Source organism: Balearica regulorum, chromosome 18 (genome assembly GCF_011004875.1).
Source record: "Balearica regulorum gibbericeps isolate bBalReg1 chromosome 18, bBalReg1.pri, whole genome shotgun sequence".
Classification (NCBI taxonomy): domain Eukaryota; kingdom Metazoa; phylum Chordata; class Aves; order Gruiformes; family Gruidae; genus Balearica; species Balearica regulorum.
Window position 1 is genome coordinate 12,104,354 of NC_046201.1, and position 27,803 is coordinate 12,132,156.

Consider the following 27,803-nt stretch of genomic DNA (forward strand, 5'->3'; position numbering starts at 1 on the left):
GTTCCTCAGTAAAGCACAAATGTGTGTGTTTCAAGCAACTAGCTTGTTTGCAGCTAATACCGTGATCTCAAGGTGAATAAGCATCTTTACTTGCCTTTGAATTCTTAATATACATATCTACCTCTGTCAGCTGAAAAATTAATGAAGTCTGGTTCTTCAGCCAGACTGGCTAGTAACTGTAGCTCTTCAGCACTTGATCCTGATTGTAATTCAGATCTGACAGCTTCAGCAAAGTCCATCTGCTGCAGAATACAGAGGCGGCACAGGGCATCACTGTGCCCCTTTGGCATGTTGGAAAGCTCTGGGCATCTTTAAGTTACGTGGTGGTATTCATTAAGTAGGGTGTCCATTTGTAAGGGAGATGTGCAGTAATCCTGTTAATTCTTTCTGTGGCTGGTCACCCAGAAGCTTTTCAAGGTGTGTAAAACAATCTCAGCCTACTTTTCATGTCTACAATTTGTATGCAGAAAGCCCATACCTCCAATCTGCTGTCTTGGATATAGTAATATACTTGTACTGTGAGACTTGCAGTTATAAAATAGCTCTGTAAATTTTTTTGTACCGTTTACCTCCCTCACAATTAAATTTGAGTCAATAAAAGCATCCCTTCTGTGTTTATATGCCTACCAAGCCACAAGAACAACCCACCAATATGTTCATATGTTGCTTTTTGCAGTAGGTGATGGTCAGGAAATTTGGGAGCTTTGTGAGAGAGCATGGTTCCATCTTCCTTTGAATAAATTAAGGCTGTTGAGTGTGGTGATGTTTTGAAGAAAGTGTGATTTTTAAATTTTGCAGGGAAACGTCAGGAGAGTGAACAGAGTGACAAAAGTGCAGAAAATCAAGATCTTGTGAGTTCAAGGTGATGCATGTGAAGAGCTAGTCATGACACACACTTAATGGTCAGGGATAAAAGCCTATCCTTTAGATTTAGTTTCAAATAAATGAGCCCCAGCACTGGTAAAATGGCAGAATTTTGTGCTTCATAACTTCTAATTTGGCACTGTTCAATATAGAGCCTCTTAAATGAACCTGTTTCATTTGCCCAGAACATTTGCTGGTCTTCCTCTAGATTGACCGAGTTGCATTGGCATCTAGCTGGACTTTGCTTAGTCTGATCATTCCAGGTTCACCGATCCATCTAATTACTGCATTGGGAGATAATCTAGAAAGGCTTCCAGATTAGGTATTATCAATAGAGGTCTGAGGGATTAAGTTTGTTTTTATAAATTAATTCTTTATGTAGCTGAATAGTAATAACATTTACTCCATGTCTGTGTTGGGGCAATAAAAGATGCCAAAGCAACTAGGGGAGGAGGGAAGAATGATCTTCAAATAGGTGTTCTTATCCTAGAATTTAAGATTTTTTTTTTTTTTTTTTACTTTTTTCACTTATTAGATCAGTTTATTCGTGTCTGGAGAAGGGCAGTGATACTGGGGGAAAAACACAACTTTCCTTTGTGAACATAAAAGCACTGAAACAGCTGATTAAAGTTTTAGATTAATTTGCAGATAAATAGAGGTGTTGCTCTTGAAACAGGATGTCTGTAATACAGCTAGTATATACAGTAATACCCTTAGAGCTTAACCATCAGTCACTGTTTTGAGAGTTCCCATCCACAGTAAGATACAGAGCAGCAGCCTGTGGAGGTAAATAGCAAGTTCTGAAACTGGATGGGTGAAAACCAGACCAGGGCTCAGAAATGCTGCTGGCTGAGAGTTCAGAATTCTCCTGGAGGAAGGAGGTCTGCTGGCTTATACAAATGTTCGTGCCATTCCACTGGTCAGAGAGTGTGTTGGGACAGATCTGGAAATGGACTTTGGCTGTGTGAATTCTTTTTCTTGTGACCAGATCTCATCTGCAGACGGCAATAAACAAGTAATTTTTTCATTAGACATGGTTATAGTGGAGAAACACAGCATAGGTGCTGTTCAGTGGTTTTGAGCTGGTGATTGTACCATGGGCTTGGTGAATGTGTGCCTGCTTTTTCGTTATCTTTATTTGAAGACTAGAATGGGATTCAGGCGTGTGCAGTTCTCGATGCCTTCACATCACCCATGGTAACTGTTGATCAATATGGGTGACGTTGGTTGAGAACAAGGAAGACGGCTGGCTAGGAGCGTAGATCCAGTGTTTATCAGTTAATCGGCTCCTTGGCCAGTTATACCATGCTGTTCCAGTAACTGTCCTGCCTTCCCTCTCCCCTACGCTACCACTAGTGGCGATGAATGAGTTTGGTCAGAGAACTGATTCTATTACCAACCAATTCTTTTTAAAACTTATAGTCAGTAGTATCCAGCTCAGTAAGTGACTGCAAGGGTGCTCAAGAGGGACAGCGATAGGAGTGTGAGGCTGGAAAGGAGTCTGGGGAGGAGCTGCCCATTGCCCACAGACCCATGCTTCTGTGGAGTTGATGACTGATAAGTTGTTCTTTATGCTTGGGTCAGTCGACCTGATAACATCTGTTTCCTTTCTCTTGAGAAATAAATACCTTATTACCGAAGATATTTGGTTGGGTAAGTGCTTATCATCCAGCAGATCTGACCAAAGTGGAAAGATTATTTTCCTGTAAGGACATAAGATGTCCTTATGTCACGACACCTGGCATAAAACCAAGTTCTTTTTTTTTTACGAGTGGTGCTCCTGACTCACTTCAGAGATCACCTTCTGTCTGTCTTTCCAGAATCCTTTGTAGCTGTAGAAAGAACAGGGCACCTTTTCCTTCAAATAAAATCTCTTCTATATTAAAAGAGGTAGATCAGGGATTTCAACTACTCTGTTCGTAAAATTGTAGCAGAAATATTTTTTAAATCAACAAATGTTGTAAGGCTCTCGACAGCTGTTAATGCTGTCTGCTTACTGTGTCCATTCCTTCCCTCAGCCTGCAAAGGTAGGAAAAAACAGTTTTCCTGACATTCAGAAAGATACTCCCTGTGTCTGTCAAAAGAAAACTGATCTCTCTTGCTAACATTCCTGTGCCAGTAAATATGTGAATAATGTTAGTGACTAAAATAATGCACTTTTAAAGCATGCTATGAAATAAAGGTGAACGGGAGAGATTTTACTTTCTTAAAAACCATCAGTTTAGTTGATTTTGAAAAGGCAAGAGCCACTCATGTACTCTGGTTCCGGGAAACACTGTGGATTAGCTCTGTTTTTTGCATGGTCCAAAACTGTCTGTCTGTGAGCTCAATCTTTGATCCCTAGTAAAGCCCCTACAGCCAAGTCATGCTCATCCTTCCCTCCCAGATAACAAACTATGGGTGGTTGACTGTATGCATTTTTTTTCTTCCATATATATTTATATGAAAAATTCCTTCTAAATAACTTCTGTGGAGCAGAAGTTGAACTGTTCTGAAGTAGTCTTTGGTATTTCACTCATAGGGGAATATGGACCTGTACGTATTGTTTGTAAAACTTGAGGCAATTTTTTTTGACTAAACAGAAATGCATCAATAAGAGAGTCAATGAAATAAGCAATGTAAAATTTGTGCTTGAGTTTCTTGATGTTATAGCAGTGCTGGTAACTTCTGTTCATGATCAACTCTAAAAGCAGAATATGAAGTGTCTGCAGTGCCAGCTGCCAGGCTATCCATCAGCTGGGGTGGGACAGCCAAGGGAATGACCTCTCCAGGAGGAAACTGCTTTGGGATTGAGAAGGTCTTTCCTGCTCATCAGCCTTACAGATATGAGAAAACAGTAGGATAGCAGAGGTAGTGGTGGTTGGAAAGAGGCTTTTTCCTTATCCCAGTTATTTACCAGAGTAACTGAGATTATCAGTTCCTTAAAAAATGAAAAAAAAAAAAACCCAAAACTTTGCACATTTTACTGAAGGAGTCGAACATCAAAAGATGTCTGTAAATCCTGTAACTTGGCAAATGGAAGGGAAATTTAAGTATCTGTGGGGAAAGATATCAGATGCTCCACTTCATATTTACTCATACTTATTATCTTTAAATTACCTTTTATGTAGGTAATTAAAGAGCCTTTTGAGAGAACTAAAAACCAATAATTTGAATGTAGCATGTATTTTGAGTTCTTCAAGAAAAGAGACCTCAATTTTGTTCTGAGATAAATATTACAGAACCTGTGGGGGAAAAAAGCTTTCTGCTCTTTATGGCTCTATTTCAATACTGTTCACTAACAGAAATGTTTAATTTCTTTTTTTTTTTTTTTAAGACCTATTCAGGGCTGTTCTGCGTAGTTATAAATCCTTACAAGAACCTCCCGATTTATTCAGAAAATATTATCGAGATGTACCGAGGGAAGAAGCGCCATGAAATGCCACCGCACATTTATGCAATATCTGAATCTGCATATAGATGCATGCTACAAGGTAAGAATTAGTTAAATGTTACTTAACCGTCAGTTGACAACTCTTTGTAGCGTACCTAAAACTCAGGAGCTTCGTTATCCAGCTATATAGTAAGATCAGAATCTTTTCTAGTAGTTAAGGGGGGTGGGGGGGGAAGCTTTCTTATCTAGAACCTTAAACTTTCAGAATAGAAATAACTTGGAGATTGACCCCTGTCAGCATATTTGTCTGACTTTGAGGCACAGAAGCCAACTAACACTACTAGGAAGTGTACTGTGCCAACTGGTGGCACTGAAAGTTGTAGCAGAAATACTTTCTTCTTAAAAAAAAAAAAAGATATAAGATTTATGTCAAAAGATGTTAGTGCACTGGCTTTGAAATAAGCATGAGAAAGTGTGATTGAAAAAGGAAAGCTAAAGTATGTTAATGACTCGTCTCTAATTCTATAAAAATGTTGGTGTTTTGGCAGCTGACAAATAATCTGAAGTGACAATGGAACAATAGTATGTTTGAGTTCAAAAAGAGGTCAGGGAAATGCTTAACCTTGAAGATTTTTTTTTTTTCCTCCTCCAAACTAGTATAGGTCATGTCTGTAGTAGAATAGAGAGCAAGTTTATGGTGGGCACATGCTTTGAATTTTTGGCTTTAAGGCTGTGCTGGACAAATATGAAAACTGTGAATCTGATGTTATATAAATGTGTTGAACTTGTAAAATTGCACTTCTGACATAGTATGTTGGAAACACAGCTCATGCTATCCAATATTGGTCCATATTTAGGTGTCTGTTTTGCTGACCTAGAAATACCAGCATGTTGTATCTAGAAAAGTGTGTGTAATAGAGGCAGGTCTGAAAAAATTTACCGTGTTTTCTTCTATAGACCTGGTATAGATGTACTGGAAGTGGGTTAAAAGCTATTTGACCTTGTTCACACAAACTAAGAAAACACTGTTTCTGCTACCAGGTTAATCAACCATTTAACTGTAAATCTTTTTTAAAAAAAGACATTTCCTGTCTTTTAAATAAATCACTGTAGTCTTAGTTTCTTCAGTTGTGCCTTTGTCTTTAGGGCTGCTTAATAATAAACTACAGGTTGCTGGATTGCTGAGTGCTCTTTTACCCCAGAAGAACCCATGCCATCATCACTGAGTGGGGTGATGCAGGGACAGGCAATGGAAGAGCAGCAAATTGGGGCCACCAAAACTTGTCAAGCTTCTCAATGGATAGTTGGGTCTCTGACCAAGAACTAGCTGTATTAATCACAATGCTTCAGATTGGTAGTAGAGACCTCTGACTTGCTTATTTGAGGCATAACCCTTGACCAAGATGCTTTTGCTGGTAAGTTACTAACATAGTTGTAGAGCTGTTCTTCTACAGTTCATGTCCATGTTTGTGCATGTAGTTGCTTTGGGAGATAGAGATAGGATGGTAGAGAGAGTGGGTAGGTGAGATTTAGTTTTTCCAGTATCATTGCGTGTCATGCTATTGCTATTAGAACGTATTCATAGGTTTCTTTTGATATGAATGACTTCAATGTTTCCAGTATTTGACATCTAAAGCTTAATTATTAGGATTCAAACCTGAAATTGAAACCATAGGAATGCAATTCCTTTGGATGATATGACCATACCCTTACAGAAATATCTTAGCCACTAACTCTAGGTCAATGAAAGTGGTTGGCTGTATTTTTCTGGTCTGTTCAGTGGTATTTTGTTCAGTATAATCATCTTTACTTTCCTTGTAGCTAATCACAAATTACTAATTTTCTAGGTGTTTGTGAGATGTGTTTACACTGATTAACAGGATACCTGGACCTGAGCTGTGACTCTGAACAACCTGATTTCTTAAAATACAAATTTTCTGTGCTGGAAATTGGGTGCAGGGAGTGAACTGTTACTCAGTATCTTAATGCTTTCCTGCCTTTAATTCAGAGCATGGAAGATTAAAGATAAACTTCAAGTTTCTGCTGATCTGGAGTTCTCTCTTTAAAATAATATTTATGCTTAAACAATGAAACATAGATTTCGGGTTTAGATTATGAAAGCAAAAGGTCTCATGGTCAGCTGAAACAACTTCACATATGTGCATCTCAGTAGTTATTCCTTGTCTTAAATATTGCTGGAAATACTCCATTTTGTTAAACTGGTGATATAAATGCAGCACTGCACTTCACGGTGTGCTGTTAGGAAAAGGTTGTATGGAAGCATTGCTAACTGTCAGTCACAAAACTGCTTCTCTATTCTTGTCCCCTTGAAGAATTTCCTGTTTAGGAGGACCTTCAGCCCTGCAGTCTTCACAGGTCAGCTCTGATCGCCCCCTTTGGTGGGGAGAATGGGCTGAAAATCTATTTCAGGGCTTATTAGACATGGAGGAGGAAGGTCTGGGGGGAAATGCCATAGAGAGTATGTTCAAGAAGCCCAGTTTGCCATTTTGGAGAGGGAATAGTATTCTCCAGGGAGATGTATTGAATTAGTGTGAGCTGTCACAAGAAAGGGAGGTGCAGAATTCCTTTTAATGGCTGAGTGTTGCAGATGAACAGTTTGGTGGTGGTGCAGCTGTGATGCACTAGGGATGTGAGGCAGGTTTTGCAAGGAAAAACAAACCTCACTGATCTCTGGATCTCGTGAGCGTTGACTTTTCGGCAAGACTTGTAGTAAAGATGAAGTGTGAACACAGTCTTATTAAAACCAAGCAAGACTTCGGGTGCGTTCTGGTTATGACAGGATTTCTCTTCAGGAAAAAACTCATTACCTCGTGCCTTGACCTCAGAAGATAATAACATGCCATTCAGCTTTACATACTGGATTTCCCCTCTCTCTTCCCCTAGTAATTATTTTTCAAAGTAGTGTGGTAGTAGGGTAAGTGTTACTTCACAGGTGGTTTAGTGGATTTCTGCTGTGCTTTCTCTTCATTTTCCTAATGTTATGTTGAAGCAGTAAGTACACATAACCCAGGGGCTGCTTAGGCATATTGAAATTGTTTAGCCCTAGACAGAAATCAAATGCATAAATACATAGTGTTGCAGTTGGCATGTTTCACAAAAGAATGCTAGACTGAGCATGACGGCTGCTGGACAGTTGACGTGGTCGTAAGGAATTGGTATCCTAATCCCTGTGACAACATTGACCTTAATTCTGTTTGGTAATACAATTTGCAAGGCTTGCTAGTGTTCTGTACCACTAAAAGTTATAGGCAGTAACATGAAAACATTTTGACAGGGACTAGGATTTTCTTTAAGAAAACTAATTCTGTAAGTCAAATAGTTCATCTATGACTATCTATATTTTACTAGCAAGGGAGACTTGGTTGTGTGAAAGCAGCACTAACATAAACGCTTCTCTAGTGCTTTTACCATACTTGGCTTTCTCTTCTCCCTCCTCCCTTCCTATTCCTCCACTGTATTTCTAGAGGAAGCATGACATTGCTTTGTTATGCCTCTTTATTCATTGACTCTTGAAAGTGCTTTGGAAGAAATACTAAGGAAAACTTGCTTGCTTTTTATTGCCAAAGACCAGCTTGCCTACTAATATTACTCTTGTATAATTATGCTTAGTCTCTCCTTTTTATCCTGTTTCCCTGAGGACATCTTGATGAGCACTAAATTAGCACTGATATTTTAGGACTGCCTTTAATCCTGTTGCAGAGAAGGTTTATCGGAAACAGCGTAATACATGAAGTGAACACTTGGTGTTGGAGAAGCCAGTGCTGCCTACAGATGCAATACTTCTCTCTTAAAAAACATCATATTGATCTATATTCTTAGTTAATCTTGATTAAAGTCCTTCTTTTGGGGACATTGTCTTGTTTGGTTCCCCCCCCCCCCCCCCCCCAAGATATGGAAGAAAAGAATTGAAACTAAAATATGACAACTGTTTTCTTTAAAGGTCTATTAAATCTTCACATGGAAGAGGAAAAAATTGCTCTGAGACTAAAAAGCCTGGCAGTGACAACTAGCATTCTGTGTGTGAGGAGTATATAGAACCTATTATATGTGCAATTAATATTCCTGATATTTTCATTACATCTTGACTTATCAAAAGATTCCCCAAAACTTTTTAACTCATTACAAAGTTCAGGATGGCCAGTCTAAGCAGAACTAGCTGTGTGGTAAATGTAATGTGAAGGATTTATAGTTGTCTCTGCTGTTATGCTGTGATTTCTGTGTTTTCACTTTCCAGCAGCCTGGTTGGACAGAATATAAATACTTAGGTGACAATAACATTAACATCAAAATTAGTTTGTATACCAATAGGAATGTGATATACAGCGGTCTTAATGGTTGAGTGGAGGGAAGGAGATTCTTGAAGTAAGAAATGAAGTAGAAAAAACTGATATCCATCGTGGTGAAAGTGTCTTCACCTCATTATTTTTGAATTTGAAGTAAAACAAGAAGTGCTTCTGTCAGCTGAACCTATTGTGCAATATCTCATCTCCTTCCCCTCACTCTTCCGTTCTGTCTCTTGGTATTAAATTTGTGCGCTTCAGTGACTGTGAAGTTATTTTCATGATCTAAATTATTGCGCCTTGTTAGACCATCTCCGAATGACATCGGTAGCAATTACTTACTGAACAGTTGAACTTAGTTTCTAGAACTAAATTATAGCATACTACCAAGTTTCTTTTCCTCAAATTTTTTGTTACTGTTGGAAAAGTTTTAATGTGGTACATTAGTGCTTGTGACAGCAGTTCCTAACCTTTGTCTTTCTCTGTGTAAAAATGTGTTTGGATCCCTGCTCTTTATTGGCGTTAAACCTCAAGGTTATGAACTTAATTAGGCATAATGATATTTACAGTAAACAACTTTTTCTTAAGTCTCAGTTGCTTAGAAGTGTTACTTGAAGTGGTTGACTTTTTTTTGCATAACTTTTTTCCTATTTAAAAATGAGATGGGAGTGACAATTGTTGCCTAGAGAATCCTTAGTTTTGTTGGTGACTTGACTGTTTTCTCCTCACTTCTGCAGTAAAGTGTTGCAGCAGATTAGCCTGTTTCATGGTCTTCAGTTGCTACTCTGACCAACTGATGATGATTTTAACTTCAAAATTTGCTATGCAAGCTGGCCTCATAATTGAATTGTGACTGTGCTAGCCTACAGACAGGAATTCAAGACTTAGTACATCCAACTTATGAAATCATTCATGAGATGAATCATTTTGTGCCTATTACTCAGCCAGCACCTGCTTCTACTCTGAGGCTCTAGTTTAATTTAAACTCCATTTCTTTCTAGGTAGTTGTGAAATGGATAATTCACTTCTGCTTGGCTTTAGCCTTCAGATGACGTACATCAAGACATTATTGCTTGTGCAAGAAAAACTTAAATGTATTTTAATCTTGACAGCACATTACACAGTAACAGCACTGCGAGGTGGTATGTGTCTTGCACAATAACTGGTTTTTGTCAGTTGTGTCTGCATTCCTCTGGGGTGTTGAACTGAGTTTAGCTATGTTATAGCTGCTACTGCTAGCAACTGCAGTAGCTCCTTTTTCCTCCCCTCTTCTCTTTACTTAAATTCCTTTGTTATACTCCAGCAAGGAAGCAACAAGAAGTAGGAGCAATTTTTATCACTTAGCAAGTGGAGAGAGCTGGTGAGGGCTGGTGGTGTTCTGCTCTTCGTCTTCAATAACTGAAGGCTCACGTCACCAGCACGATTGCCAGTTTATATCTCGGTGTGTATCCAGTTTCCTTTCACTTGTCCTTACTTCATGCTTTCAGGTATTTGGCTGCTTAGGTACTCCTGACAGACCTTGTGTACCTTCCTCAGTGATTCCGAGTTGCAAGGTGTTGTGCACCTCTAGTACGCTGTTTCATTAAAGCAAGGTGAATAAAAGCTCATGGCTTTCTGAATACTCCAGGGCATTAAAATTCTTTTTATTCTAGGGCTTTTTGAGTGATGGCAAAGCCATCAGATGATGGGTAGAAGATAAAAAAGGAAAAAATGCAACTACCTCTTTCTATTTGTGACTGCTATAAAGTTGCTCAGGGAAGTTCTCAGGCTGGGAACATTCCTTTGAGAAAAACACCAGGGAATCACTCTCAAACTGAAGGGTTAGTAAATAGGAAAATGATGGTAGCAAACTGCAAGAACCAGATTCTTAATCTCAGAGATGAATAGCTGACCGACTATGCCGCACGGGAACATTTGCACAAAACATTTGGTACCAACACACTCAGATGTTAGATGCTAGGTGCCATCTCTTTGAGATTCCCTTTCAGATCTGGGAATCTGAAGACCAGCATACTCATGATTCTGTCAAACACATTGGTAGAAACTGTTCCAAAGAATAAAACTACCCTTTGCAGGAATGTGTGTACGCATGTATGCATATAATCATATATAAAGACTCCGTATGGGTTTTCTAAAGAGAGGTTGTGCCTTGCAAATGTGTTGATCTGTGGATGAATCTGTATGGGCAAGAGAGGGCTAACTGATATGGCCTATGTGGCTTTCCAAAAGTAATTTGATAATGATCCTAACCAGAGGCTCTTAAGTAACTGCAATATGAGGAACGGCCTTCATATACTTAAAAACTGCTTAAACTTTGACCAATCTTGGCCATTGTTTTCTGCTTTTTATGGTTTGGCAGGGTTACTGTTGAAAACCCTGTGGAACTTGCATTCCTCGTGTGCATGCTTCTTGTTTATAAACATCTCACCTGGAAAAGAGAAGGGGTTGTGAGGGGGTACTCAGCTTATATTGTTATCCCGGCTAGCAAACAGAGCCTGATGTGAAGAACTGTACCTCAGAGTGTACAGGAGGTTAAAACAGTGTGTGAGGTGCTGTGTGTACCGGTGTGCAGTGGCGGTGTCCTGAGGGGAATGAGCTTTGTTAGTAGTGTTGGAGCTGGTACTGCTTGAGCAGGAGCTGTAGGGGATGAAATGGGTCTGTGGAAGTCTAAATGCAGTGTTCAGCAACAGTTATGAATCAGGTAGAGAGTGTGAGGAGTAACTGGAAAGGGATCAAATCAGGAAACACTTTTGCCATAGATTTATAATACACTTTTTGTGCAGCCTTCCCTGCTTTGGCTGAAGAGGAAATATGACAGGAAGACATTCAAAAAAACAACTGAAATCAACAAAACTGTGTTCAACATTGAAATGATAATTCAGGTCAGATATAACAGAAGTCTATATCTGAAGTGGCACATGGAGAGGGAATAGCGATCCTCCCCCACCCCATCTCTTCCTGTGCAAGAACAAAGGGTCATTACTTGAAATTTGCAAATGACATGTTCAAAACAACAAAAAGAAGCAATTTTTTTAGCAGCATAGCTAAACTGTGGTAGTCTGTGCCTCCAGATTTAATGGGTGCTGAAAGCCTATGCTTGTCACAAAAGCCATTTGAGGTATTCTTGAGCTTGAAGTGTGAGGATAATGGATCAGGAAGTTGCAGGAGAATTTGCTAGTTACTGGGAAAGCGTTGTGAGGAATCGCCCTTACTTCTAATTTGGGTCCTTATGTTATCTGCTGTTGGAGTGTGTGATGCTGATTCCGACTACATGGTCTATATTGCTATATCAGTAAGTTTTCTTTAACCTGCATGTAAAAGTGCACGTGGGTTAATGGGTAGTAGTCCATGTCTTCCTAACACTGGGGGGTTGTGGAGTGTGATGGTGAGTGGGTGCCTTGGTGTGCAGTGCACAGGAGAGGTAGGAGCACAGGGATCTGCTGTGGTTGGCTTTGGAGACGCTGATGAGACTCCTGGAAACTGTAGCACAGCTGTTAGCTTATTCTGACTGCACAGAGCTTAATTACTCTTTATTGGGGTCCTCTCCATCCATAAGTAGTATCTTTTACCACACTGAAGTGCTAAATTGGCCAAGAAGAGGCAACTGGTAAAATGTCATTGTAGGTCTTTTTAAAGCAGTAGTTGTTCATGGTTACATTCAGCATCTCAACTGAAATAGATTTAAAAGATGAGGTTGCACTTTCTACAAAACCACAGAGAAACATTGCCTTTAGTACAGGAATGAATTCACAGCAGTTATTGGGTCAAAAATTCCTATAGTGATTATCCTCTTCTTTCTTACATCCTTGTTTTTCACATCCCTTTCTTACTGATGACTAAGTCTGGAAGAAAGGGGATGTGAGCTGCTGAAAAGGGTTGGTGGGGAGATGCTCCTCCTGTTCCCCTCCTGCCCTCCATAGGGAGATATTACCCCTCTTAGGGTAATATACACTGGACTTTTAGATGGAAACAGTATTAAGCTACATAGGAAAAAAACCCCAGCAATTGAAGCCATTCCATCACCAGTGATTGTTCATGAATATTTCTGATTGGGAAGGATTACTTTAATTATCAGCAGATGCAGTGAAGCATCAGATCAATGTTAGTGCTTTGTGCTTCCAGGAACAAATGTCAGGCCTATGTGCTTAAGGGGGAGAGAGAGAAGAGGATTTTAAGGATTTCCCCCCTGAAAATAGCATAAGGAATATATGATGCTCATTTTTAGAACAGTTGCAAAGAGAAGAAAATGTTGTGTGTGCACAAGTGCATATGAGCAAAAGCTCTTTCGACCTTAAAGAAATGAAGGTCATTGTTTTTCCTGCAAAGGAAAGGAGATCTGAATATACCTGTGAATTTTTCTTTCAAAGCTGAAGGACAGATTTATATTGTGCAATTTCAAATAGTTGTGCGGAACTAGTTTATTGAGAACTTAGTGGCGATTTAGACACAGGAGGGTAGGTTAAGGGTAAGTGTGGTGTTTGTCCTCTGACTTGTTTAACTTCTTTAAAAACTATTCAGAATCAAACCTAAAGGAAATATGTGTTTAAAATAGAAGAAAATAGCATTAACTTGGGTCCTTTGAGGAAACAATTTTAATATTTGAACTGTCTCACTTGAGATATTGACCCCCCATCCCCAAATCTTAATTATCTTAAACTTTGTGTGCTGTGCAATGCTTGTTGTCATGTACCTTTCCATACTCACAAGGTTTGGCATGTAAAGTGGTGGAAGCTCATGAGCTTTTGTCTCCTGAAATGTCTTGTGAGACTGTAACAGTGGCTTTTATGTGTTCTCTTGGGAAAGCGTTTTAGAACTACATATGGTGTTCAGTATTTGGCAGAAGTAATGGCTTGACTCCACTGCTGAAGAACAGAGATATAAGAAGTCTCTACAGCCAATCTGGGACTTAAAATATTTTCAGATGAACATACTTATCAAAAGGTTTGTTATGAGTCTTAGAAAATACCCATCAGAAAAATGTGTACAAGTTTTCAGCCTAGCTATTGCTAGGCGCTGTGTTAAAATCACTGGTGTGTGTAGTGTGGCTGACCTTACTGGGGCTGGGGTGATGTGCTAGATGATCTGTGTCCTGTCCTGTGTATGACTGAGAGCAAAACGCCAAACCACTGACCATCTTGTGTTGAAGTTAGCAAGCCTAGCTATGTACTGTTATCGTACTTGCTGTCTTTTCAAACTTGTGGAGTTCAGGCATAATGAAACAGCTTAGGAAGAGCCACTAGAGTGAAAGTTGGTTCACAGCCAGTCTTGTTAAGTGGTTTGTGCTTGCTTATTTGTTTGGGAAGGAGAAGAGCAGAAGTTAAATGAGTGAGCTGAAATGGCAGATATTACAGTTAAAAGATCTCCTTGAGTCAGTGTTTCAGTTGACAATGTAGTCTTTGTCTAGACAAAATTGTACTACATGGGAAACAGAGCAACTTAAGCAGGGTTGATGGAGAATAGAAACCACTGCTATGCTGAATACTCTACAGTCCAAATAAACCTTTTCCAGCCTGTGGCTTGCCAATTACTACTCATCTTAGGTTACTTCTAAGGAGCATGCAAATAAAAACTGAAAAACAAGCATAGGGATGGCCTGTGTAGAAGACTTAGGAGCTGTTCATTTCTACTGGGAAAGCTCTTTGGGAGCCACAAATCAGGAAGGCTGAGAAACTGCTCATCTGTGTCATTTGAAGAACAATTAGCAAGCAAGTCCTTGCAGCTCTAGCTGGAGCAGTTTGAAGGTGCTGCCTTATGGATTGTTACTGCCCTTCAGCTAAGTTGCATTAAACGCTTCTGTGAGAACCAGTCGTTGGCTCTGATGGTAAATCAGTGCCTTAAGTTGTTGTAGCTGACCTGACTGGCTTGATGGTGTGGCACATCTGGAGTGTGCTCGGAGTCGAAGCTGTTTCCCTCTTTGTGTATCGGCTGTTGTACATCTCGACCCTTGTTCCTAGCGTGGATCAGCCCTTGGGACTGTGCAGTTTTCTCTGGTCTTTCTCTGAACTGAAGGCTGACTTGTATTCTCCGCTCATCTCCTAAACTACAGCAGTCACCCATTTAGAAGGGTAGATAAGTTTGGTATTACACAATCGATCGGGGTGTTTGTGAGTCTTGTTATAAATCCATACCTGTTTGAATGAATTTGTTAGGGAAGAAATGTCTTACCTATTAACTTCTGCTCACAAATGTAGCAATTCTGTTTTCATTTCTCAGACTCACTGAAGCTTCTCTTAATGATAGTTAATAAAGGTAGTGAAAGACTGCCAGTGAAAACATAAACCGTGTTTGAGCTTCTTCAAACTTAATGAGGACTGGAAAAAAAAAATTCAAATTCTATCTGGTGTGTAATGGAGAAGCTACCCACAGTTTCATTAAGTGGGCAGGACGTAGTCTGACAGCTATTTGTTTTCTCCTTTCATGCTGGTTCAGCTCTGGCTAGCAACTCTGAAAATAAATGTCACAATTTTTGCTTTAGGAATTTGGGTAATTTCAAGCTAATGTTGCAAATACCTAACTCGTGACTTCTAAAATAGCCTCAATTCATAGCTTGGCTTGTTCTCCCAGAGTTTCATGATGCTGCGTTAGGTTAGCCACTTGTGCTATGTGCTGGAGTACTCGTGCAGCAGCTTGAGGTAGTGAATAGTGAGTGTGGTCGTGAGCTCTGCTGTAGACATGCAAGAAATACTTGTATTCAGTGCTATGGTTCACCCTAAACAAGTTGCAGTGTAAACTGTAACTGGGGTTTGACTGACCTCTGCTACGCTTCATTTAATAATAATTAACTCAGTATGTTGAGTCAGTCAGTAAGCAAAACTGAAGTATGGCTGTTGTGATTTATCTCAAATCTCACATCTTTTAGAGTAAGGGATAGAACCACATACTAATTATTTTTTTTAAAGCTTTTGTTATTTTAACTTCACAGATAGCAGGAACGCCTGTAGAGTGTCTCCATCAGTGCCCCCACCCCACAGTGAAGAGGTGCCTTCTCAGCCCTTTCCTAAACATTTGGAGGTATCTCAGGGTAATTAGACAAAGTACACGAAAGAGGCAAGAGTGAAATACTGGTCTGTCAAAAGTGGTTTGTGGCAGTTCCGCCTGACAGCTGTCTGAGGCTGGTGTTCCGAGGCAGAGGAGATGTAGTAGACACTGGCTGTCTGTGTCTTGTATTGTGCTATATGGGAAATATCGGGTAAACAGACCTGGATTGGTAATTGATTTAAAACAGCACTGTTGTATTTGCCTTTGAAGTGGATGACAGTGGGCTGGATGAAGAGTTTTGATGCAATTCTTTATGGACTGATGTCCGAGCCAGCATTGGGGGTTTTCAGTCTTGTGTGGAAAAAGGGTCTGAGCCCTGATGAAGCAAAGCTGATAAATATTATTATTCTAAATCTTAAAACCACTGGATACCCATGAGGAGTGGAGTGCACCTGAGTTTGATCTTACTTCTAGTATGAACTACAATGTTGCATGTTTTTAGGACCAAGAGGTGGAATTTCTTCAAGTACATTGCTTGACAGTTTCAAAGAAATAAGACTTGGCTGTAAAACCTGACCAAAAAAGATGAATAAGGTGATGATAAGGCCAGAAGAAAAAGATCAATGCAGTTTCAAGGTACATCAAGAGGAATGGTCTTCCTCTAAAGAGGGCCAGTGTCCTTGATAATCTCTAACCTCTGGAGGTTGTTTCCAGCTTTTAGGATAGTGCAATGATCCTACTCACCTTTCTTGAATATGGCTGTGATGTTCCCTCCTTTTAGTCACCTGAAACCTCCCGAAGAGTGTAACCTGACAATGACGTTGTCTGTCTTTAACACTGGTGGAGGGACCACATCGGATGCTTTGGGCATGGGTAGGTTCAGCTTCCTTAAATAGTCAGGATTGACTGATTAAGTTTAGGTATTATAGCTTGAATTGTCACCTTTATAATAGTGTTAGCAAATTACATGCTTTCTGAAAATTCCACTTGAATGTTTAATAGGTTACTGTTAGCAAAATACTGACTGTATTTCTGTAAACTGCCCTTGTCTCTTTGTGAAGTTGCAGAATGTATGTTGAAGAGGGAATGACTAAGATGTACATAGCAAAGATTATTGCACAACTAAAGGTAAAGGTGACATGTAGGATAAACAGTGCTATTGCAGAAATCTCCTGGTGAGCATAAGTGTGTCAGGGTATATTTGATCTGCAGTAATGTAGGTGCCCAGCAAACAAACTTGTGCCTGTCAGTCTTCCTGCTGTCCTTGTTAGAGATGTTTGTTGCAAGTCACTCCATAGTGTTGAGTGTTTGATGATAGTTTATGGAGTAACTAGGCAACATTTTAAAGACCAACATAAAATATAAAGGCATGCTTCATCTCCGTAACCAGATCTCTTTCCGTGCTTATCAGTCCAGTACGGCTTGGCTTAAAGAAAAGGGAGAGGAAAAGAAAAAGTTATTCAGAGCTTGGAATCAAAGAATGGCAGATTGTCAGACCACCTGTGTGCTTTAGAATGCTATGTAGTGTTTATGGCCCAATGCTGTGAATGCTCTGGCAGCAGCAGAATCTGTGCTGATGGGAAGGTCTCTTTCTTCCAGGCAGTGACCCATTTTCATAAAACTTGTCAGGAATTCAATTTTTAAATGTCCTTGACTAGATTGATATTTGAGCCTGTTCACCCGCAGTAGAGGGCAAATATACACAGGTCTTCCCAGCCTGACATCCACAACAAACAAGGCTATCGACCAGGGAACCAAATTTTTCTTGGTTTACGGGCTATGGCACCTGACTATTAAATGTTGTCTAAAAATAAACAAGAACCCTCCATTCCCCTTACACCACTGCCTCTTTCTGGAAAGACAACAATTTCTCCCATTTGAGAAACATCAGAGAAGTTGCCTTCCTCCACCTGAACAAAAGCATCAACTTTTTTGGTTGTGCCTCCTACAGAAATGAGGCTGGCGTTTTATCACTGCTGAATGGGTATTTCATGCTTCAGAGAAATGAAAGGAAAGGCTATGTCAAAATAAATGATACGCAAGTGTCTTGCACTTGGTTTTTAGGAAGGACAACCCTTGATGTACCTGCAAATAACAACCATTTCCCTCTCCATAATGTCCTGCTGGTTGATGGCTGGGTTTGTAGTAGCCCATAGCTTTTTCTTCAACCTGAGTCAAGAAAGCAAGTTAATACTCATGTACATTCATTTTCACTACTTTTCTAGAATTAACCTTTTTATCTTGGCATGCTTTTTTCATGTTCTTACCTAAATAAAGGCTGGATGCAAAAAGGAAGATGTTTATGGGAAGGGTGGTGGGATTGTGAGACAGTCAATGTTTGTATGAAAGTTAGTGTTTGACAAGAGCTGTAGCTGTAATCAGAGATATGTTAAATCTGAAAGCAGGTAATGTGTCTGTGGAATTGTTTTCACAGACCTCTGTATTTGGGAAATGGCTTTCTAGTTGGGCCGGGATAGCCTAGTTGGGCTAGTTGTGCAGGATAGCTCCAAATGACTTCTTCCATTCATTCCGAGCCAAATGGTGAGGGATAAAGGCAGATCTGGGCATTTGCATTCCTTAAAACGCCAATATGGCAATTGGAGCAATGACAGTTGTAAAGGGTGGGTGTCCCTTCGCTTGTAAGCTGTGTTCTGTGATAAACTTTCTGTGCTTGCAATGCTACTGCCTTTGAGTTTCTGTAGGAAACTTGAAGACAGAGTCTTCCTTTTCTGTTTGATTATCTTGTATCAATTTATGAATGACTGTAGTGTGACCAAAGCAGAACTAAGTCATGCTTTTAAGAAAAGCTGCTTTGTTAAAATACAGTAATCCTTTTGTAGACAGACTCTATAGCTTTGAGCTACGACTTTTCAGAACATCCTGCCTGAACCAATTACCCAACAAATGTGTTTAATGTACATCTGGAGCCTTCCTAGAGCTAACAGGGGTTTTGTTAGGTCTAGTCTGTTGATAGGGGGGAGGAGGGAGGAATCCTTCCATAGTTTGGTGAGAGAGGGATGTGGAGTAAAATGTTTTGTATTCTGACAGTCAAGACTTCATGCACTCTATTATAAATACATAGCAAGGTAAACATCGGGGTCTGTTCTTACTGGGTTTTCAAACAACTCTTTTGCAGCCAAGCAGCAGGTTTGTTTGAGGAGCTGCCAGTTGCCTTCCGCAGAGCATGTTCCTCTGGGGAGACAAGAGCAACATAGGTTTGAGAACGTGGGGCAAAATGGCTTTCAGAGCTGTAATTCTTCTCGTCCTTCTTGTATTCTGGTAATTCTCCTTGGCCTCTCCTCAAAGTTTTTGTACAGTTCAATGTTGTGTGACTGAGTTTCCCTAATGTGGCTGCTTCTTGCATCAGTAAGACGTCTTTCAGCTCTGCGTCAGTAGGTGTTAAACACAGCAGCTGATTCTTGCCTTGAGGTGTGAGAGCCAGTCTTCCTTTGGGTGGAAGCAAAAGAAGGAGGAGAGCAAGAGTGAAAGAAATGCTTCGATGTCTGATACTTCCAGATGCTAAATATATAGCTTGATACAGTGTAAGCCGATCTAACGATTAACTGCTGCCAAAAGAGTAAGACCCACTCTGGTTATTCAGTGCTCCACCTCCCTTGTGCTGGCTGCTTTCCCCCCGCCCCCTCTTTTTATGTATTTTGATAGGATTAGTTTTCTGCTAGTATGACTCCCTGATCAGCTCATTGTAGGTGGAGGTGACTACCAGTGTTGGCTCAAGGGAGATGGTGGGAATGTGCATTGGGGATAGAGGAGGTGGCACCTTCTGCTGGCAGCAGCTACCTGGTTGGGAAGGGTTTGCAGCTGGGGAAGGTGCTTTTGCAGTAGCTTTAGGGTGACCAGAGCATGGGTAGCTGGTACAAGAAGTGGTTCTCTCACTTTCCATATACTAATTCCAGTGTTGGTGTGGCTGTGTTGCAAACTGGATCTGGTTGAAAACTAGATTTTGTTAGTTCCATCAGCTACTTGAACTAGTACCACCTGCCTCTGTACAATTGGCTGCTGGTTCAAAGGGAAGAGTGGGGTGGTGAAACTGGGCTGGGGAAGCAGAGACATCAATGGTGGCTGAAGCTGAGTTATAGTAGCGAGGGAGCTTCAGACTAAGGCTAGTATCAGGTTGTATTGCCATTGTGCTTCCAAATCCTTCTATTCAAAAGGACACGCTAGTCTATAGAAAGCTTATTTCACGAGGAGAAAATCAAATTTTGTTTTTACTCGTAGACTCTGTATAATTTTGGAGCTTTGTTTTTCAAATTAGGAGTATTGTAGTAACCCTTCTCTGTGCAACTTGAATGTTATGGTCTTCAGTGTGGTTTGAAGACCTTGGGATGTACTTAAATCCAAGCTGTGTGTTTCTAAAGTGAAGTGATAGATTCCAGTGGGACTTTTGTATTGGTTTGAAACCTAAGCTATGTTGTAAGACCAGCCCTTAGATTAAGAGCTTGGTCCTCTTATTTCATCCCCTCCTACCACATACTTGTCCTTGTGCTTATATTCATCTGAGTTAAGTTGACTTACTGAGTGTCTTTGATCAGTGAGCAGAGTTGCTTTAACCTATGATCAGACAAGCACCAGGGTTCTGCTCGGAGGACAAACCGTGCTGGTGATATGGCAGAGATGTGATACACCTTTCCCTAAGAGACTGGGAGCTGGTAGTTTGGCTCAGCCTTATACTGAAACTGTATTGGGTTATATGGGAGTAACCTGAAAGATGCTTATGTTGATAGCAAAGTTGTTATCTAAGTTGTGTTATAGGTGCTTCCCCCCTGCCCCAATCATCTAGTTTTGTGCTCAAAGTGTAACGAACCTGTTACAACTCTGTCCAGAGTATCAACCATTCCAGACCAATATGCTTTCTTGCCTTTGTATGGAGTAACACAGGCAATTCATGTCAAATTTGCTAATACTATTCATGAGTAATTTATTTGTATTTCCTATTTCAGTTGCCCTAAAGATTGGAGATGAGGATTGTCTACTAACTTGTTCTGCTTTTTGCTGCTGCAATTTGCTTATAAATCCCAAGGGATTTGTTGAATTGGTCTAGTCTTTATATATTCCTACAAATCTATCTGATGTTAGTGATGTTTTCTCATGAGGACTTTGCTAGGGAGATGGTTTTGGTCTGTTCTTAAGAATCACAAGGCTTGTGTAGAAACTTAAGTGTTTTCCAATATTTTTAGGATTCCCTGAACAACCACCTCGAAACTATGGCTTTAATAAAAAAAGTGCTGTTAAATTTTTGCAAAGGACGGCAGATTATTTTTAAGACTTAGGCATGTTCTCTGTCATTAAAAAAAAAAAAAATCTGTCTTGTGGGCTGCTTGCTACCCTTCAGGTTGAAGCTGGATCACAGAGAATCACACAGTTTTTTGAAAGTATTATTGAGATGTACATCCAAAGATGAGAAGTTTAGTGCTTCTTCCCTGTCCCAGATAATAAATCTGGCAAAAGCACCAGATAAGAGCTTGGGTCTTTCAAAAGACAGGTTATCCGATACGTAGTTAGTGCTCTAAGGAGCCTTTAGGAAGGGGACCAGCTGCTTTTAAATCAAGACTGCAGATAAATTGTGTTATTTGTGGGAGGAGAAAATCAAAACAAACCAACCATAAATAACTCTTCCATGTTAGTCATTTTGTCAGAATCTTTTTCAGAATGAGTCCGGAGAGATCAGCTCTTTTTCTTGGGCATTTCGCAAGAAAAAACATCTGCCATTTGACAGGGCATCAAGCAGCATCCTGAGCCTTCAGGCTGTAGGATTTGTTATTGTTAGCTGAGTGCAAAATGCTGGAACTGGCCATTAGCGTGAGTGATTGGAAGGCAAAACTTGAAGCTTGCTGTTGTCTTCCAGTTTCATACTTTGTGAGGTTCAGAGTCCACGTGGACACAGAAAAATGGATTTGGACTAACACACTGGAGTACCTGATAACTTCTTCATAAGGTCTGTGTCAGTTCATGCTCCTGGATGCAGAAAATAAAAAAGCTCTGGAGCTTCTGGCAATGACAGAAATACAACTGTCTGGACTTGTAGGCTTTCTCTAGGACTAATTGGGTAAGAAAATTCATTTATACAGTGTCTTGCATGCTGTGAAACACTAACTTTGTGTGGTAAATTGACAGGTAAAATGATACAAAACATTGACAAATGCCCGTTGCCTTCAAATAAACTACTTTCAATTTCAAAGCAAATGTTACCTGTGTTCTTCAGTTTTTAAGAGATAAACTGAAGAGGTGTAGTTTAGAGGAGACTGTATTTTTTGACCTAGCTACAGTGACAAAACTACAGAGAGAAGTTATTCTTGGGAAATGAGAAGGGGAAAATCAAGCTGTCACTTTAGAAAATGTCTCAATAAATATTAAAGCTAGGAAATATTAACTTTCCACTCTCTTTGTGGTACCAACTTGGCATTCATTCAGCAATTTCTTCTAAAAGAACAAATGATTTGTACTGTCCTGTGGTATCTTGACATTTTTCTTTTTTTTTTTTTTTTTCTTGCTGGCATATGGAGTTGTGTGTGAAGTGCAGGAGTCAGCTACCCCTGGAGACAGATCAGGGTCAGAAAGTTGCACTTTTTTCTAGTTTATGCTGACAACTGGGCGTACAGTACATCCAGCTGCTGCTGGAGTTCTGGGGTTTGTCTCCTGCTTGTACCAAAAAGTTATTTCTGATCGGATTTGAGACCAGCTGCTGTATATCAAAACTAGAGGAACATAAACTTTTTTGAGTGTTCTCTTAACATTTCTGTTGTCACACTCCCACTGCTTTTGCCAACTCTCAGCTCTTCTTCCTTGCAGTCACAGGCTTTCCCCTTCCTTTTTTTGGTGTGTCTGTACAGGAGTTGCTATACATCATGCAGATGTAAGAAATGATTGGTACCATCCCTGCATCTTGTCAGGAGTATCACCAACTCTTTGGATCTTATTTTCTTTCCCACTTGTAATACTCTAATATTTTCCTCCTCTCCTACAATCATTCTGCTCTGTTGTTACCCTGTAGGTAGGGGTTTTGGAACTAGTGTCTGCTTGCAGGATACGGATAGTCATGGGGTTGCAGCATTTGACTTGTGCTCCTGGTGAAGTGCAACCCAATGCAGTTTGCCTGCATGATGGGGAAGAGGGTCACTGGTAAAAAAAACTGGCTGTTTTTGAACAAGCTAGTACAAAGGGTTCAAAGTGCAACTGTTTGCATGTATTTAATGCTTTTCAGTCAGAAAGCACCTAATTTTCCGTGATACTTGATGCTAAAACGTAGTCTAAAACCTGCTAGTGGTGCAGTCCTCAAGCCTCAGGTTTAGCCAGCTGTGGCAATACGCAGTAGTATCTGCCAACTTTGAAAAACCTGACTTTGTGTCCTTCAAACTTTCTATTCATAAACTAATGAAAATAACAATATTTTGCTGAGACCTGGTCTTTTTTAGCTGGCTCGCTTTTTTTAGATGTGTTATGTCTGTATGAACATAGCCTTTCGATCTAAATTGGGGCTGCTGTGAAAAAGATCTCAGGTCTCCCTTCTGCCAGTACAGTGTTTTGTACAGTGTGTGAGGGCACCGATTCAGCTCCATACAAATCAGACCAAAAACCAGTTTGTGAGGCAGCTTTTCTGCTCACCCCTTGGCTGGGCCACACTGACGTGAGTGCTGGCACAGATGGAGGAAAGGCACAGGACACGATTGCCCCTTCATCAGCAGCCTGTCTTGACTCTGGCTGGGTACCAAAGCAGCCCGCACTGATCTAAACCCAGGGGTCCCTGCCCTGATTGGCAGTCCTGCCTGTCTGTGCTGAAACTTGTATTTCTGCCACTGCACGGCAAGGCTGCTCAGGGAGCTGATGTGGCTGAAGGCAAACTGGTTTTGTACCTGGGTTGTTCCTCAGGCAGTGTAATGGGGGGAACGCAGCTTGCTGCTGGATTGTTTTATTTTTTTTCACATGCTGCCTAGCTAAGGTTGAAGTTGTGCTTCAACACTAATTGTTACACAACAGTGCTATGCACTCACATAGGTAATTACTCAGCAGTAATTTGCAACTCGGTTTAACAGGAGTTTTCCTGGACCCATTTAGAACCAATGTGAAACGTTGCTTACGTTATTCTGATTACCAGAAATAGTCATAAATGTCTTGAGGATGTATATATGGACACAGATCTGTTCTGAACCTATTAAGCATGTGGGGAAGCTGCCTTGTAGCAACTGAAGCTGTCTGTTCATCCTGCTGGTATTGAACTCTGTGTCCCAGAAGGAATAATGGTCATCACATACCAATTCCTCTCTTTCTGTGGCCTGTTGGAGCCTCGTGTTCAGGGAAGGGGTGTATGCAGAGAGAAGCAGGGATTCTAATGTGTAGTCCTGAGTTTTACACTTGAACAAAATAAAGCTTGATTTTTTTTTAATTTTTTTTTTAATTTATTGTAATATAATCCATTACAAATTACCAGTCAGAGGAGAAAAACTGTTTCAAGTTCTGAGCTTGCAGGAGGTGAATGTGTTCTTCTGGAACTAGTGACAAACAGCTGAAGTGTAAAGGCAAGATCTTTGCGATGCAGATTTATGAAAAAGATATTGAACTCAGTGAAAACGCTGGCTCAAATGGGGTGGAGAACACCTGTAACCAAAACGTTTTACTTTTTTGCAGGTATATTTGAATGTTTTGATTATATAATTTTCAATATAGAGTGTATGATGTTGAACTATATTCTATAAAGATCCTGTAATTATGAAATACCTCTTGCAGGGTATAACTGACCTTCAGGCATTCTTTTCAAAGGTCACGAGCACGGTAGTGGGTGTCACAAAAGTGCTGAGCCGCGCCATACTGCGGAGTTCAACTCTGTTTGGTGTTTCCTTGGATGTCCTTTACACAAGTCTTTAATGAATAAGCTAAATTATGAAAACACTTTAGGCTTGCATGTTCATTTAAAAAAAACCAAACAAACCAACAACAACAACCTGTAAAGCACTTGTTCGCTGGAGATGTTAGTGCTGTTTCCAAGTGTCTGCTTGTTAGTATTGTATACTTGAAATTGGGGTTTTTTTCTTGCTTAGTACTTAAGATTTTAAATAATTTGCTTAATCGGGGAAAGGGTGCATATGGAATAAAAGATGTTGGGTCAGCTTTGTCTGAAAATACGGTTTAAAAGATTACAGTGGATTGTTATAAAATTTAACCAACATTTTGGCTTTATTATTTGAAAAGGCAGAATTTTTAGGAATGTCTAAACTGTTGTTTGAAGTGTGTGTGCGAACTGGAACGTTTAAGGGATGTTATTAAAATTGCTTGAGAGTGTCCTTAGAATTGTTAAGCTGAAAAGCTGATATTTTTTTTTTTTTAAATATTCATTTGAAAGAAACTGCTTGCAAATTACAGGGCAGTATAAACAAAAAACTATAACCATGTTTGTTCTTGTTTTGCAGACCGTGAGGACCAATCAATTCTCTGCACGTAAGTGAACACTTTTCATTTGGGCATTTTTGGAACTCTGTGTTGTGAAAGGTGCCTTTGATACAGCTGTGGTAGTCAAAACTTGGTCTTTAATCTTGACAGGCAGTGGCTAATGGTTAAAGATGTAGCATGAAGTAGTATTTAATGCGGGGAATATTTTTATTTTAATACTATAATTTAGGGTATTGAAAGTTTTATAGGCATGTGCCATTTAAGAATTGTAGTTCTAAAACGTCAATTAAGAGATCTGACTCAGAAACAAAAAGCTTTAAGAAATACACATCTGTCTGAAGTGTTGTGCTGTAACTACTCAGTGTGTAGTGCCCGAGGGGGACAGGAATCAAAAGTTGGTCTAGAAACTTCCCTGAGCACTTCACTCTGGATCGTTTCCTTTTGCTTTCTTGGTGTGCACCTGAATTTGCCCCACCCAGGAGCAAACTTCTCTTTCAGCTTCAATTTCTCTGGGATCTGGAAATGCAACAGTGGGGTAGTCAGAGTACAAACACGTTTCAGGATTATGACACCACTGAGCTGATCTATCTTTGGGCTGCTGCGAAAGGGGTGATCCAGTTTCCTTTCCTCTCCCACCCAGACTGTGTGTCTCTGCAGGCTCCTGTGCTGGCATGGGGGTTGGCAGCCAGTGTCACAAGCCAGTTCAGGGAGTGAAGCTTGCAGACAGCTGACCTTGCCACAAAATGATGCTTTTCAGCAGTTTTTAGTTCTCTGGGTCTGCACTCTGTAGGCTCAGAGGAGTACTAGCCTGAAGCAGGAGGTATAAACTTGCAGAGGGGAGCTGTCCCTGTTCGTAGCACCCTAAGGTTAGGATAGTTCATCTGTGTTGTGAAACAACACCTTGGCTCCATACTGAGGCTGCTGGGGTATAACGTAACATACTCGGTTATCTGAGGGAGAGGGGGAAGATACGGTAGCTTGCATGCCTCTGACTTGGTTCTGTGATCAGTTGACCATACTGTGTGCCAGTGCATGCCAGCTGCATTGAGGCCATAGTTTGTGAGGATGCCTGCTTCCTGAAATAGCTTGATGGTTAGATTAATTGCTGGAAAGAGACCTGGGTTCAGTTTCCTTCTTGACATGAAGGGATTCAAATCTTCATCTTCTGCTTCCTACAAAAGTGCCTTAACTGTCAGACTCTCTACAAGACTGAAAGCAGATCCTTTCAAGCCATGATTTTTTTGAACTAGATTCATGGGGCCCAAGGACACAGAAGCAAATATAGTTCTGTAGCTAAGATAAAAGTTGATCCAGCTAACACAGACTTGTCTAGGTCTGTGGGCCCTGCTCTTAGTAGGACTTCTGTTTTCATGTGATGACTACTTCATGTGCAATGTACAAAACAACCCTCAAAGCAGGGATGGGATCCCAGAGCGAAAATAAATGCTTTGTTCTTGTGTGTTTGTGGATGCTTTGAGACTGTGTGCTTGCCTCAGGTGAATTTTTTTTGAAGTTGCTTCATGTTTTGTGCCTATGCATGATCTTTGCACTCCTTTACATGGTCAGCCAAGACCACAAAGGTTGGAATGGCAGTGCTACAGGATTTACTGAATGTCTGATCTGTTCATTTGCAAACTGGAAAGCCTTTAAGCTCTCCTGCCTTCAATTTTGTTATTACCTCACCTGTAAGGTTACCGTAAGCTTTTGATCCTTCTGCACTGAATGGGCAATTGAACCCTGTCTTATATCCGGTACAGCACACTTCAACATGAAATATCTGGATCTCGTGATAGATTCCACATCTTGGCTAGGCAGTTGATAAGCTGCTTGCTGTTATATCCATTTGCAGAGCAAAGCTTGCTTCCAGGTTCTGAGGGATAGGGAATGGGCACACTTCCTTACAGTCAGACCTCAGGAGTCTGTGACCATATCCAGTACTGAAGTATGGAGCTGCTGGGGACTGCTGAGTGCAGTCCTAATATTATGACCCTCCAAGATAGCCCTGAGGACGTCTCTTCTGTTGAACATGTAAAATGTTTGGTGGCAAATCTTCTATTCCATGTAAAATTTCAGAAGCTGGTGCTAAGAAGCAGTGGACAATACATCTCTGAAGGATTTCAACACTGTCCCAGAATCATATCATAAAACTTGAGACTAGTACCATGACACCGGACAAGTTTTGCTACCTTTAATTCAGTCTTGACTGTACCACTGTTAGAGGCTACTACGCTTAACAGAAGTGTGGCAGAGTCTTAGTAAAGCTGAGTTTCTGAACAACAGATTCCAGGCTGTCTTGCTGCTTTAACTTGCATTTCTTACTGAAGTACTTACACAGCATAAAGAAAAACAAGGTTAAAAACCAATGTCACTAGACATAGTTTAGAAGGAAATATGAATTTCCTTGGTTATGTGATGTGTGGCCTCAGAATTATGAAGGGTAAGGCATTATAGCTGAAGGAAGGTCGATTTAGATTAGATGTTAGGAAGAAATTCTTTACTGTTAGAGTGGTGAGGTACTGGAACAGGTTGCCCAGAGAGGTTGCGGATGCCCCATCCCTGGAAGTGTTTAAGACCAGGTTGGATGAGGCTTTGGGCAACGTGGTCTAGTGGAGGGTGTCCCTGCCCATGGCAGGAGGGTTGGAACTAGATGATCTTTAAGGTCCCTTCCAACCCAAGCCATTCTATGATTGTATCTCCAAACTGGACGTACAGAACTGAAGAACATCCAGTCTAGGTCTTACCTTTTGAGAATATGAAGACACATGATGTGATAGATGCTAGGATCCAAGGCCTTTCTGTCACCTTGAACACCAAAGTTCCACCGTAGCCCAGGAGACCTTGCTAATTCTGTCTAACCATCAGTACCATTCAGATACTGACCATAAAAA

The 27,803-nt window shown here is 40.4% G+C and overlaps 1 protein-coding gene across 2 annotated transcripts in view; it reads left to right on the forward strand.

The window, feature by feature from the left end:
- Positions 1–27,803, forward strand: part of MYH10 (myosin heavy chain 10) — a 103,535-nt gene that overhangs the window by 12,197 nt on the left and 63,535 nt on the right. For both annotated transcript variants that reach the window (XM_075771053.1, XM_075771052.1), the window contains exons 3-4: positions 4,181–4,337; positions 24,936–24,963. In XM_075771053.1, the coding sequence (XP_075627168.1) occupies positions 4,181–4,337; positions 24,936–24,963 (185 nt within the window). The remainder of the gene's footprint in view (positions 1–4,180; positions 4,338–24,935; positions 24,964–27,803) is intronic.